This window comes from Gymnoscopelus braueri (assembly GCF_963280865.1).
Source record: "Gymnoscopelus braueri genome assembly, chromosome: 14".
Classification (NCBI taxonomy): Eukaryota; Metazoa; Chordata; class Actinopteri; order Myctophiformes; family Myctophidae; genus Gymnoscopelus; species Gymnoscopelus braueri.
Genome location: NC_137619.1, coordinates 44,126,015 through 44,139,071, shown reverse-complemented (window position 1 = coordinate 44,139,071; position 13,057 = coordinate 44,126,015). Strand labels below are relative to the sequence as shown.

Here is a 13,057-nt window from a genome sequence, read left to right as displayed (position 1 = left end):
ATTTTTGATAGATAAAAAATAAACATAAACTAGAATTTAGTTTGACAACCACTAACAACCAAAATATTGCCCCGGTCTACAAGCCCACAACACGTCGCCAAAAAAAATCCAATAATGAGCGATATATCGGACAGGCTCCAGAGGCAACGGTGGCCAGTGTTGCCAGAAAGAAGCAACCAGGTCTATGAAAATAAGCCCAAAATAAGCAACTAGGACAGGTCAGTCAAACTTTTTGTCTAATGTTGTTTTAGATCAGTAGTTCTCAAATGTTTTCATGTCACGCCCAAATTAATATGTATTTGGCCGCGGACATCACGACATCTGAAAGTATGTTGTGTCACTGTCAGTGAACATTTTTAACTCAAATCTTTGCTTCTGGGGGGGTCCCTGGAACATTTTGGGGGGTCCTTGACATGAAAAAAGTTTGAGAACCACTGATACTATAGCAACATAATAAAAATTAAAAAAAACTGTTAGGATTTAGAAGACATTTTGTAGAATCCCCAGAAGCAAAGATTTGAGTTAAAAATGTTCGCTTTAAAAAATCTATATATTCAAAGATTTGCACACAAATCTTTGAGCTATGGAGCTTGTATATCTGCTATTTTTGAATAGCCCAAAGAATAAAAAAAATGACACAGATGCGTTCCCCGGTCTTAATGGGTTAACAAGCGACTAAGCCCAAAGTCGCTGATAATAACCGGACTTGGCATCAACCGTCGGTGGCCCACCTTCATGAGGGAGAGGCTGAGAGAGTCCCTGCAGCTCCTCAGAAGAGCCTCGCACTCCGTGACAGACTTGTTGTCCAGAGCGATGCCGTTTATCTGGGGAGCAGAGAGACATTTCTGTTACAGGTTTTTTGACCACCAAGGTTAAAATCGTTGCTGTCGGGCAGAGACCTCTTATCTCCATATATATATATATATATATATATATTTTTTTTTTGTTGTTGTTGTAAATTAACACCCCTACTTGATCATGCTAGAGCGTCACACAGAAGCATCAAAAGTAGCAGATCCACGAGCTCGAAACGCGGCGCCCCGCGACGTGGCGCCCCGAATCCTGAAAAGTTACCGTTTTTTTTACATATGAGGTTTCCACCCGGCAGCCGCATGTTATTTAAACAGATGCGAGGTTCCCTGATTACCTGGTATCCTGTAGTTTCAATGTATCGTTATTTTGACAGTATATTGTTCAGACTGACGCTAGTTTCTTGGTTTACCTGTGATCCTAGATTACTGAGGCACTACACTGTCTCTCTGCATTCTATGTATGTGTTTACCTTGCTTATTGTTGCTCTGGATAAAGAGCATCTGCTAAATGCCTAAATTGTAAAATGGAAAATAAGTAGGCCTGTCACAATTATAACATAATCGTATAATTGCATAATGTTTTGGTTAAATGAAAACAAATATAGAATAATGAAAAAAAAAACATTAAAGAAAAGTTACGGTCTCCTCACGCATTAGAAGGACAATATCAGTCACCAGAACCAAGGACGGGTGTTTTCAATGAATCTAACATGGAGTTTGAAGTTACAATGGGTTTGTATAAGAAGGGGGCGTGTCTGTTAAAATGAATATCAAATTTCGAAATACTGAATCAAGCAACTTAAAAACTGTCTGGGCAGTTCACAGAAGCCCAAGTAGACGTTAAAATTACCCCAAACATGTTAGAAAGTGAAGTCAAAATTATTAAACATGTCAGTCCTTTCTAAAAGCCAAATAGAAATTATTTATGCATTTCAAAGTCGAATGCCAAAAGCACAATTAGATCGTTAATTTGTGTGACAATTAATCGTAAAATGTCTTGATCGTGACAGCCTTGGAAATAAGGACAGGGTTTCTGACAAGTTGGGAATGGGCGTGGGAATGCTACGCTAAAGGAATCTAGGCCAGCACTTTTCAGACTGAAGAGCCTCCCTCGCACTTGGCAATCCACATCATAAACACTGTGACTCATTCTGAAAAACACTGCCAAATAGAAGTGGAGGAAAGGTAATATATGGTCGCTGTTGGGCAGAAACCTTATATTTCCATATTTCAACATTTTATGGTTTTCTTTTTTCTTTTGGGTAAATCAATGCCCTATTTTGATATAGACAGTGTCGCACTACATTTGCTAAAATTACCGGTCTACAAGCTCACAACACGTCACATCGTTACGAGCTTGTAGATCTGCTATTTCCTGCCATTTCTGACAATGTTTGAAAGTGAAAGTACTTATTGAACCAATCAAAAGGTATTAACAAGAGCTTGTGACAAAATGACCAAAAAGAAAACACAGGTGCCCATACCCTAGGTGGGGTTGGCGAAAGGGCCTCTCTGTGTGGAGTTTGCATGTTCTCCCCGTGTCTCCTAGGGTAGGTACCCTCACAAAAACATGCAGTAATCCTTGTCACTATACTGCCTCCCCCTGGCCAGCCGGGGCGCCTGATGGGAGGGGAAAGGAACTGGTTGGAATAACGTGTTCCTTCCACGCACTACTACGTCCAACCAGGGAAAACTCTCCCCTGTCAGGTGATAAGGTCAGTTGGCTCTCATGCATTGAAGGAGGCATGAGCTCGGCCCTGGCCTCCCTAGGTTGGCAGAGGGAAGGTAGTGCCCAGGATTACATAAGCCAAATTCCAATACCGAAAATCTCGGTAACGGTTTTGGACATGCAAGGTTTCCACCAGACAGCGACGATATATGTTATAACCCGATACAGCAGGGGTCTTCGACAGGGGGTCCGGGACCCCTAGGGGGTCCTCAGAGCTACAATAGGGGGTCCGCCAAATCTTTGTGTGAGAGGATTTCTTTTGAACCACTTGAACCCTAGCATCCCTATTCTGAGGGGAACGTTGTGAGCTTGTAGATCTGCTATTTTTGGCAAAGAGGTATAGAGGTGTAGAGGGAAAAAAGAGGAAAAATGTTTATATCTGAAACACAATTTTATACAATATAGAGGGGGTCCCTGCTTCATCTCTCGCTCAGCTAGGGGGTCCTTGGGCTGAAAACGTTGAAGACCCCTGCGATACAGTATTGTGATTAACAGCTACTAGGGTGTGATTCAGATCTGTCCTGAGGCAGTGCTGAGCTATCATCTGGCATATTGTTGCTGTCGGGGCAGAAACCTCTTATCTCCATATTCTAAATTTTTGTGTTTAAATTAATGCCCTACTTGATCACACTACAGCGTCACACAAAAGCCTCAACCCCCCCCCCCCCCCCCCCCTCCACCCCCCCAAAAAAGCGAAGCGACGCGTTTTGAGCGTGTCGATCTGCTACTTTTGCCATTTTGGTATTCGAATCCTGAAAAAGTAAACAGTTTTGGACTTGGGAGGTTTCCACGCCGACAGAGACGATTATGAGCTCTCCTGGCCAACAGGGTTCCAGCGGCCCAGCTGCTAAAAAAAGGTGAAGCGGGTGTTCTCTATAAGCCCTGAGCTTTCATTAAGAAGCATTCACTGGAGTTTGAAACCAGCCAGGGATTAAGAATTCTGCTGCTGCTGGCAGGCCGGCGTTGGGGATAAGGAGTCAAGGACACTCTTCAAACGAGGAGAGTCTTGATGCCTGCTTCCATTTCTGACACCTGTCACCTCCCATTGCTTATATTCCCCCGACTTTGAAGCAGTGGTGGAAAAAGTACTCACATTTCTTACTCAAGTAAAAGTATCGATACTGCAAAGTAGAAATACTCAGTTACAAGTAAAAGTCAGTCATTCAAAATTTTGAAAAATTGTGCAAAATTATTGGTATCAAAATGTACGGTACTTAAAGTACCAAAAGTAGAAAGTACTCATTATGCAGAATGTCCCATCTCACAGGTTTTCGAATGTATAAAAATCCTTTGAAAATAGCGACACATTGTGAGCTTGTAGATCGGCTGAAGTGGTTAATGTATGTTTTGTAATAATAATCAAAATCTACAAAGTAACTAAAGTTTTCAAATAATTGTGGTGGAGTAAAAGTACAATATTTGCCTCTGAGGTGTAGTGGAGTAGAAGTAAAAGTACTGAAAACTGGAAGTACTCCAGTAAAGTCAAAAATGCCTCAAAATTGTACAGTACAGTACTTGAGTAAATATACTTAGTTACTTTCCACCACTGCTTTGAAGAATGCAGCAGGCACGTTGTGGCAGCTGTGTGGGGACAGCTCCACCTAGCCCTGCAAAGCTGCAACACGGTTTGATCTTTGAGAGAGCTCTCTCTCTCTCTCTCTCTCTCTCTCTCTTATTTTCGGCAAAGAGGTTTGGTGTAGAGGGAAGAAAATAGTGAGAGTGAAAGGTCAAGTTTTGAGGGGGTTTAAAGGAGTAGTTCACCCCAAAAATTACTTATTTTCTATCAATTACTTACCCCATGAAGCATTGAATTCATGGATATTTTTTAGTTTTTGTCACATTCCTAAGCCAATAATTTGATGACGGGCGGAAAAATGCTAATGTATCCGGTAGGAGACTCAAAGAGTCTACTTTGAGTCTCCTATCAGAGAGACCGCCGGTGATAAAATGATTGGCTCAGGAATTTGATTGATTGATTGAAATTTTTATTAGGCAAAAAATTAAAAACATCACAATTACATTTATAATACTTTTGTCTAAAAGGTCCGTCCAAAAAAGTTGCGGACTTGTTTCCGTTGAGGTCCTTGCATTCATTTCATAGACATATATAGTAGCAACCTAACAGTTCAAATATCAACACAAAAATACAGAGAAAATAACAATATGTACAATAAAAACGCATGTTTTAGCAAAAAGCATGAAAAACAGAAAACAAAAAATATGTAAAAAAAGCAGGGGTCCCTGCTTCATCTTCTCAGTCAGCTAAGGGGGTCCATGGCCTGAAAAGCGTCGAAGACCCCTGGGTCTACGTTTCAAAAGGAGATTGACGGTGGAACTCACAGCTATCAGCCTGTCTCCTACGGTCAGAGAACCCTCCCTGGCCGCTGGGCTGCCCTGGACCACGGCCGTCACAAACACTCCACTCTCCAGACCGATGCCACTGTCTGTTTGCAAACACAAAGACGAGACGACAAACAATGAAAGATTTGAGTTACCAAATGTCAGCTTAAAAGGGGTAGTTCACCCCCAAAAAAATCTTATTTTATATCAATTACACACCCCATGAAGCATATGAATTCATGGAGATTTTTTAGTTTTTGTCACATTCCTAGGCCAATAATTTGATTAGCGGCGGAAAGATGCTAATGTCTTTGAGACTCTTTTTGAGTCTCCTACCGGAGACCGCCGGTCATCATGCAACAAAAACAAAAAAAAAACTCCATGAATTCAATGCTTCATGGGGTGTGTAATTGATAGAAAATAAGCAATTTTTGGGGTGAACTATACTATATACTAATACTACTACTACTATATTCAAAGATTTGCACACATTTTCACGATGTTTAAAAAAATCTTGTATCTGCTACTTTTGATAGCCAAAGACACCTAAAATGGCTGACAGGGGGTTTACATGGGGGGGGGGGGGGGCTTTCTCTATACCTTTGTGACCCGTGAGGCTGACGTGCACGGGGGTGACCGTCCTTCCGCCCAGCGACTTCCTCCTTCGCACCACCATGTTGACGAGGCCGGCGCTGCCGTTAAGCACCGCCTTCACCACCTGCTTCCTGTCCTTATTGGTCAGGTCCACGTCGTTGATCTTCAACAGCCAATCGTTCACTCTGAAAGAGAAAAAAATAAAGGAGAAAAGAAGTGAGCCGTGTGCCAGAGAGTTTGTGAGAGTAGGATTATTACACATCGTCTCTGTCGGGTGGAAACCTTGTATGTCCAAAACTGTTAGTTTCAAATTCAAAACTGTTCAGAATTCAGAAATAGCAGATCCACAAGCTCGAAACGCATCGCTTGCAGATCTGCTACTTTTGATGCTTTTGTGTGACGCTGCAGTATGATCAAGTAGGGCGTTGATTTAAAAAAACACAAAACGTTAGAATATGGAGATAAGAGGTTTCTGCCCGACAGCAACGATAATTGCCTGACCACAGTTTATTTGAAATAATCGCAATTATGTTTTGCCAGAATGGTTTCCATTCATCTGTAAGAATTCATCTGTTGAAAAACGTGGAAATACATTTTCAAACAATAGTGGAAATAGCAGATCTACAAGCTCACAAAGCGTATAGATCAGAATCAGCTTTATTGTCACATCACAGGCTTACAGGGGTAAAAGAGTGTGTGATATTCGTTTTCGTGCATAATTCCCATCATATCGTTATTTCCATAGAAAAAAAGAAAGGGAAGAAGGGCAAGGGGGAAAGGAGATCAAACAAGAGAACACAAAAACAAGTTATCTACATATTTACACATGGTACCTGAGATAAGGTGCGTGAGCATAGCAGCAGACGTATACTGTGCATGATATACTTGTGGACGTTAGTTAAGGTGCTAGAAAAACACACCAAAAACAAGATAAATGTCAGTGCGTTGTACATGGGATTAAGGTGCAAAATGTCAGTGCGCGTCGACCGCATAATCCACATAAAGTAGACTGACACTGGTATAATCCGCAAGTAGGTTCATGAGGAAGAGCAAAGAAGAAAAGAAAATTATTTGTATGACAAATAATCGTCACATAAAATGTCATGGCAGTGACAGACCTGATCATGGAAAGTCTCACCTTAACCTTCCGTCTGCAATACTTCCTTTATCCACTCTCGTCACAAATATCCCACAGTCCCCTGGTAAATATGGATCATTTACCCCTTCTGCGATATCGAACCCAAGTGCCTTCCAATCCATGTCATCCTGTAATGATTTAAAAAACATGCATACTTTCATTGACTTGGGAAACATTATACTGCCGCTAACATCATGCACTGGAAGTAGAAATGGGCGATATGTTATATTATATTATACAACGGTGTAGTTCTGACCAAGCAATCCAATTGGTTGAAATAGGCTCTCTTACCCGTGCTCAAACGAGCATGACAGCACACCTAGCCGTTCTCAAATGGAACTAATCAAAATGTAAGTATCAGCTGTGCTGATCAGAGTCTCGGCAGAGCAGAGCTAAGTGGCTAGACTAGCAGTTAGCATGGGACGTTTGCAGACGTAGTAGCTAAATCTGGCATTTCTATCGAATATTTTAATTACAATGAGATTTAGCCGACAGTAGTTTTGTTTCTCTAGGTGTTCAGTTTGGGAAACATTGTCTAGCGCACAGCCATCTTAACCCATTAAGACCTGAGGCGATTCTTAAAAATGTTTTCTAAATCCTAACAGTTTTTTGAAAAAAATCAAAAGAAAATGTTTTAAAGATTTTTCAAAAATAGCAGATCTGTGCCGCGCTATGAACTTGTATATCTGCTATTTTTGAATAGCCAAAGAAATCTAAAGAGACACAGATGCGTTCCAGGTCTTAATGGGTTGTTGGGTCTGGACTAGTCTGGGAGGCTTCGGCTCAAAGCCTGGACAGCAGGGGCGCGGCCACTGATTTCTGATTCAAATCAACAGCCAATGAAGAAAAGGGGGCGGGATCCACATGCAGTGGGTCTTACATGTAAATAGGAGCGACGGGAAGCAATTTCCCCTTGAGAAATTGCGGCCGCCATTGTTGTGTACTGCTGTTTGCCTCACGTCGGACTTTTTAGACGAGTAGACCGGTAAGAGGCGTGTCCGCTCAGATTCTGAGCGTAAGTTACATCCCGCCCACAAATACCAGGGCTTTGGCCCAGAAGTTCCTCGCCGCTCCCGTTTGTATGCGAGGCGAAAAACTTCTGGGAACTCAGATTAGGTCTGGACTGGCTGCGTAAACAGGGACTCAGACCCTCATGTATTTCCAGGACAACAGAGATAACACTCGCAGTTATTTAGAGACCAAAATGCTAAATATGAATACGGTTTGTTTTGATGGCAAACTGTATAATCGCAATATTACACTGGTCAGCTCCGCCTCGTTCCTGACCGCAACCACTGTCGTGCCAATAATCACGGTAAAGCACACCCTCGTGTAATATTGCTTCATTGACAGTGATAATCTTGAGACTTGTCTGGGCTTTTGGAAAATATTGAGATATGGCTTAACCCATTAAGGCACGAGGCCGATTCTACAAATGTCTTCTAAATCCTAACATCCTTTCTGAAACACTTATGTTGCTATAAATCAGTGGTTCTCAAACTTTTTCACGTCAAGGACCCCCAAAATGATATGTATTTGGCCGCGGACCCCCCCCCCCCCCCCCATCTCAAAAATCTCAAAACAGAAGCAAAGATTTGAGTTACAAAAGTTCGCTTTATAAAATATATATTCAAAGATTTGCACACATTTTCACGATTTTTCTAAAATAGCAGATCTACAAGCTCGTAGCGCGGCACTCGGTGCCGCGCTTCGAGCTTGTATATCTGCTATTTTTGAATAGCCCAAAGTATGAAATAATGGTTATAGCTCAAATCAAAAATGACACAGATGCGTTCCCGGTCTTAATGGGTTCAGTGTTGTTGTTATTTATTGATTTGTCCATTTGTTCAAAGATATGGTGATATTTGATTTTGGCCACTAACGTGCACTTGACTCATACTCCTCCACCTTACCCTGTCCTTCTCAAACTCCACCACCTCCGTCTCCCACTCCAGGGAGTCGGTGTCGATGGCCGAGTCGTGCGAGCTGTGGGCCATCAGCTGACAGAAGCGCGCCTCCTTCTCCATCTGGCTCTCCATCTTCTCCCTGCATGGGAATAGGAACATTACTCACTTATATACCCTATATATTTTTCTCATTTTCTTGGACGTTTGTTTTTCGTGCTGAGTTTTAATTTCTAATTTTGGCCCTTTAGTTTAGCCTAGTTGGCTCTCTTGTAATTGTTTTGTTGCCTATGCTGTTTTTATGCCTTGCTTTTAATCTGTAGCACTCTGAGATTCGTGAGAATGTAAAGTGCGTTATAAATAAAATTATTATTATTATTATTATTATTATTATTATATTCACTGTTGGTCAGTGATTCTCCAACTTTTCCCACGTCAACGACCCCACCAAATTGATATACATTTGGCAGCGGACCCTCATCTGAAAAAAATTAAATAATGTTGTGCCAGGGACCCCCATAAGAGAAGAGTTCTATTTAAAAATGGACATTTTGCCATAACGTATTCTGAATACGTTTTGGATTAAGCCGTGAGGCCGTGAGGCTAAGAAGACGGAAGATGATTGGACACATACTACGGCAGGACCACAACAACGACTGCGACATAGCAACAGTGGTGGAAAAAGTACTCAAGTGTTTTACTTAAGTAAAAGTATCAATACTACAATGTAGAAGTACTCTGTTACCAGTAAAAGTCTGGAATTAAAAAATTCACTTGAGTAAAAGTACAAGTATTGGTATGAAAATGTACTTAAAGTATCAAAAGTAAAAGGACTAAAATGTTTGAAAATAGCAGATCTACAAGCTCACAACGCGTCGCGATATTTTCAAATAGCCTATGTATAAAATAGGGCTAAAGTGGTTCATGTATGTTTTATAATGTATTAATGTATATCTGCAAAGTAACTAGTAACTAAAGTTTTCAAATAATTGTAGTGGAGTAAAAGTACAATATTTGGATCCGAGATGTAGTGGAGTAGAAGTAAAAGTATTGGAAATTGGAAATACTCAAGTAAAGTAAAAATACCTAAATTTTACTTAAGTACAGTACTTGAGTACATGTACTTAGTTACTTTCCACCACTGCATAGCAATGACATGTGGGCACCAGAAGAGAAAAGAAGAAAAGGAAGACCAAAGACCACCTTGAGGCGTACCGTTGAGAAAGAACGAAAAGAAGCAGGAAGGAAGTCATGGTCTGAAGTGAGGACTGCAGCAGCTGACCGTGAAAAGTGGAAGCGCTCTGTGAAGGCCTTATGTGCCACAAGGCACGAAGCGGATAGGCAACAGGTATTCTGAATAGTTTCAGAAGTTTTCAAAAACAGCAGATTTACAAGGTTGTAGATTGTAGATCGGCTAAACATACAATAAGTCACCAGTGGATGGCTGAGATAACAAAACGTTTATAGAAGTAGTGGGTCGCACTCAGAGTGACAAGACTTTTATAAATGTTGTCGATCTAAGAGGATATCGCACCGGAGAAGTCAGAGCGCGGTAGTAACAAAACGTTTATTTATTGAGACGACAAAACAACATCCATGACACTTTGTTGTACGCGGGAAGTAGGGGTGCGGGGGGTGCGGCCGCCCCCCCCTCCCCCCAGGTACCGAATTTAGGTGAACCGAATAAACCGAATTTAGGTGACAAAAAAAACCCAAAACCAGACCAAAACCGCAAAAAATGTGCGCGCACGCTCACGCGCGTGCATACCGCACCCTTAACCTAAAAGGTCTTCCCACGGCTATGGTTGTACGGCGAAACCCCAGACATCAGCTTCTTTATAGTCCACATAGATTCTGGTTTTCACATATTTTACTCTCCACGTTTCGTCATTAGATGTTTCCAGTGTTTCGCTCCTGCAACCATCATGGTGTTGCCGATGGTCGCAGGACCGAAACGTTCGTCCTTTGCACTTGAGCACTTTTTTTGAGCATGTAAAGATAAAGAAAATATGTTACCCAAGTCTCTGTCTAAGGTGTTGGTTCTCAAAGTGGGGTCCGGGAACCCCCAGGGGTCCTTTAAGGGGTTCCCCAGCAAAAGTATTTAATATAGAATAATTTTAACCACTTTATTCATTTATACGTTGTGGTGTGCGAGTCTTCCTACACTCTTTGTCCTCGTCGACTGGAATAAATACACTCTGCCGGCGAGTTTGCACACTAAGGTTTATATTTAAAATAAAAATACGATGCATACAATGCCTTTCTGTCACGTAGATACATGGTGCCCTACTGAGGTGAGCCTTGAGGCTGCCTCTGACATTAAAACAATTGTACACTCTCTAAGTCGCTGTGGGCAGCCATTACACATTATGTCCAGCAGATGGAGCTTTGAGACCTTACATACAGTAAGTGAACCCATGGAGGGTGGTAGTGAGAAGAGACAGATAGAAACGGTGTGTTTGTGTGCGTATCTAAAAGCTAAAAACGCTTTTTGGGGATTACACTTTTTAATCTGGGGCACACTGGGAGCTCCCACAACGTCCACAAAAGCAAAATAGCACAGCTTACGCCTACACACACGGCGAACAGATACGAGCTTACTGAGACAAAGCACTGGGACAAACAAAAGGAGAGTGGGTCGGGCATCTACCTCACACAAATAGGGGAGGTTTTACTTTAGATAGATCATGCAAATATTAACACTCCACATCTATAAAAAAACAAATGAAGGAGCTTCAACCTTTGCTTCAGAACTTGGGTCCAGTGGTGGAAAAAGTACTCAAATGTTTTACTTAAAAGTATCAATACTGCAATGTAGAAGTACTCTGTTACAAGCAAAAGTCCGGAATAAAAAAAAAAGAAGTAAAAAAATAGCAGATCTACAAGCTCACAACGTGTCGCGATGTGACGCGTTGTGAGCTTGTAGATCTGCTATTTTCAAATAGCCCATGTATAAAATAGGGCTAAAGTGGTTAATGTATGTTTCATAATATCATCATTTATTTCTTAACACATTGCGTGCCAATCGCGTAGTTCTACGCGAACCTAAATAATTGCGCAGCGTGCCAGTCGCGTAGTTCTACGCGAAGTGGTCTTTTTTTTTTTTTTCTCGCAGTGACACATTTCATTGTAGGCCTCCCTCGCAGTGACACATTTCATTGTAGGCCTCCCTCGCAGTGACACATTTCATTGTAGGCCTCCCTCGCAGTGACACATTTAATTGTACCGGAAACGGAACTAGAATGTCAATCGAAGATTTTCGTTCCCACCCGCCGCCGCTCTAAAGCTTCCCCTAATCCGCCATTAGCTCCGGTGTTGTTTTTCTCCGCGGTGAACGCTGTTTAATAGAAACTGCGACTACTGCAAAATGGACGATCGCCGATTGAAAATTTCTTCTCTGGGCCACTCACACAGCTACCCTGTGTGTCTACAAACAGTTGAACGCGCGATCTTAAGGTATTTAGCGAGGTCTGTGGCGAGGTGAAAAAAACAAAAAAACAATGATAAATTGCTGGCACTGGTGAGTACATTATGATATTAAACTCTGGTGTGGAATGTGTTAAAATGAACCAGTAACTAAAGTTTTCAAATAATTGTAGTGGAGTAAAAGTACAATATGTGCCTCTGAGATGTAGTGGAGTAGAAGTAAAAGTATTGGAAATTGGAAATACTCAAGTAAAGTACAAATACCTCAAAATTGTACTTCAGTACAGTACTTAAGTAAATGTACTTAGTTACTTTCCACCACTGCTCCACATCTATCAAAACGAATGAAGGAGCTTCAACCTTTGCTTCAGAACTTGGGTCAGATGACTCACTTCAGCTCCTTGAGCTCCCGCGACGCGTCGTTCTTCCGTTTCCTCATGTCGTCCAGGTTGCGGAGGGCGTCGGCCAGGTCGCTGACCGCCCGGTCCCTCTCCCTTCGTAGGTTATCACACAGGGTCCTGGGTGAAGAGGGAAGGCTTGCATGAAGAGCGTGTATTAAGGCCAGTGGTTCTCAAAACTATTTTGGCTGAGGGCAGCCCTGTAAATAACTTTATCATCCACGGCACCCCTGAATTACATTGTTACTTTATAGCACAAGATAAAAAAGATCCACAGTACGCCCCTGGATGTGAGGGAATAACTGACAACATTATTTATAGCCTATGCGCTGTAACTCATTAATTAAAATAAATGTTTGTGAGTACTTTCTTTTGATAATTGAATAACATTCTGCATTCATAACATAATTCTCTAATAACTTCTGCTTTTCACAAATACAAACACATTACTGCCTAGTGCCTACAGTATGTGTACAAATAGATCAATAGATTACACTCAAAGGTGATGACACAGTTGGGAGGAGGCCAGCCACTGGGAGGGTGACCAGAACAACACTGCCCACCATTCTTTATAATATTTTAATATTTTATTTGTTTATATCTTATATTAGATTTTTTTTTTTTACAAATGAGGGCCCAAACAATTTTTTTTACATTACATTTAAGCCCCAATATCCTACATATTAAAATTGGCGTAGGAGTTGAGGCATTACATT

General features: G+C 41.5%; 1 protein-coding gene across 1 annotated transcript in view; it reads right to left on the bottom strand.

The window, feature by feature from the left end:
* dlg5a (discs, large homolog 5a) overlaps positions 1 to 13,057 on the bottom strand; it is a 131,554-nt gene that overhangs the window by 45,189 nt on the left and 73,308 nt on the right. Inside the window, exons 12-17 of the mRNA XM_080450030.1 lie at positions 12,336 to 12,461; positions 8,527 to 8,659; positions 6,614 to 6,741; positions 5,482 to 5,660; positions 4,882 to 4,985; positions 732 to 824 (exon numbers count right to left, since the gene is read on the bottom strand). Coding sequence (XP_080306156.1) covers positions 732 to 824; positions 4,882 to 4,985; positions 5,482 to 5,660; positions 6,614 to 6,741; positions 8,527 to 8,659; positions 12,336 to 12,461 — 763 coding nt within the window. The remainder of the gene's footprint in view (positions 1 to 731; positions 825 to 4,881; positions 4,986 to 5,481; positions 5,661 to 6,613; positions 6,742 to 8,526; positions 8,660 to 12,335; positions 12,462 to 13,057) is intronic.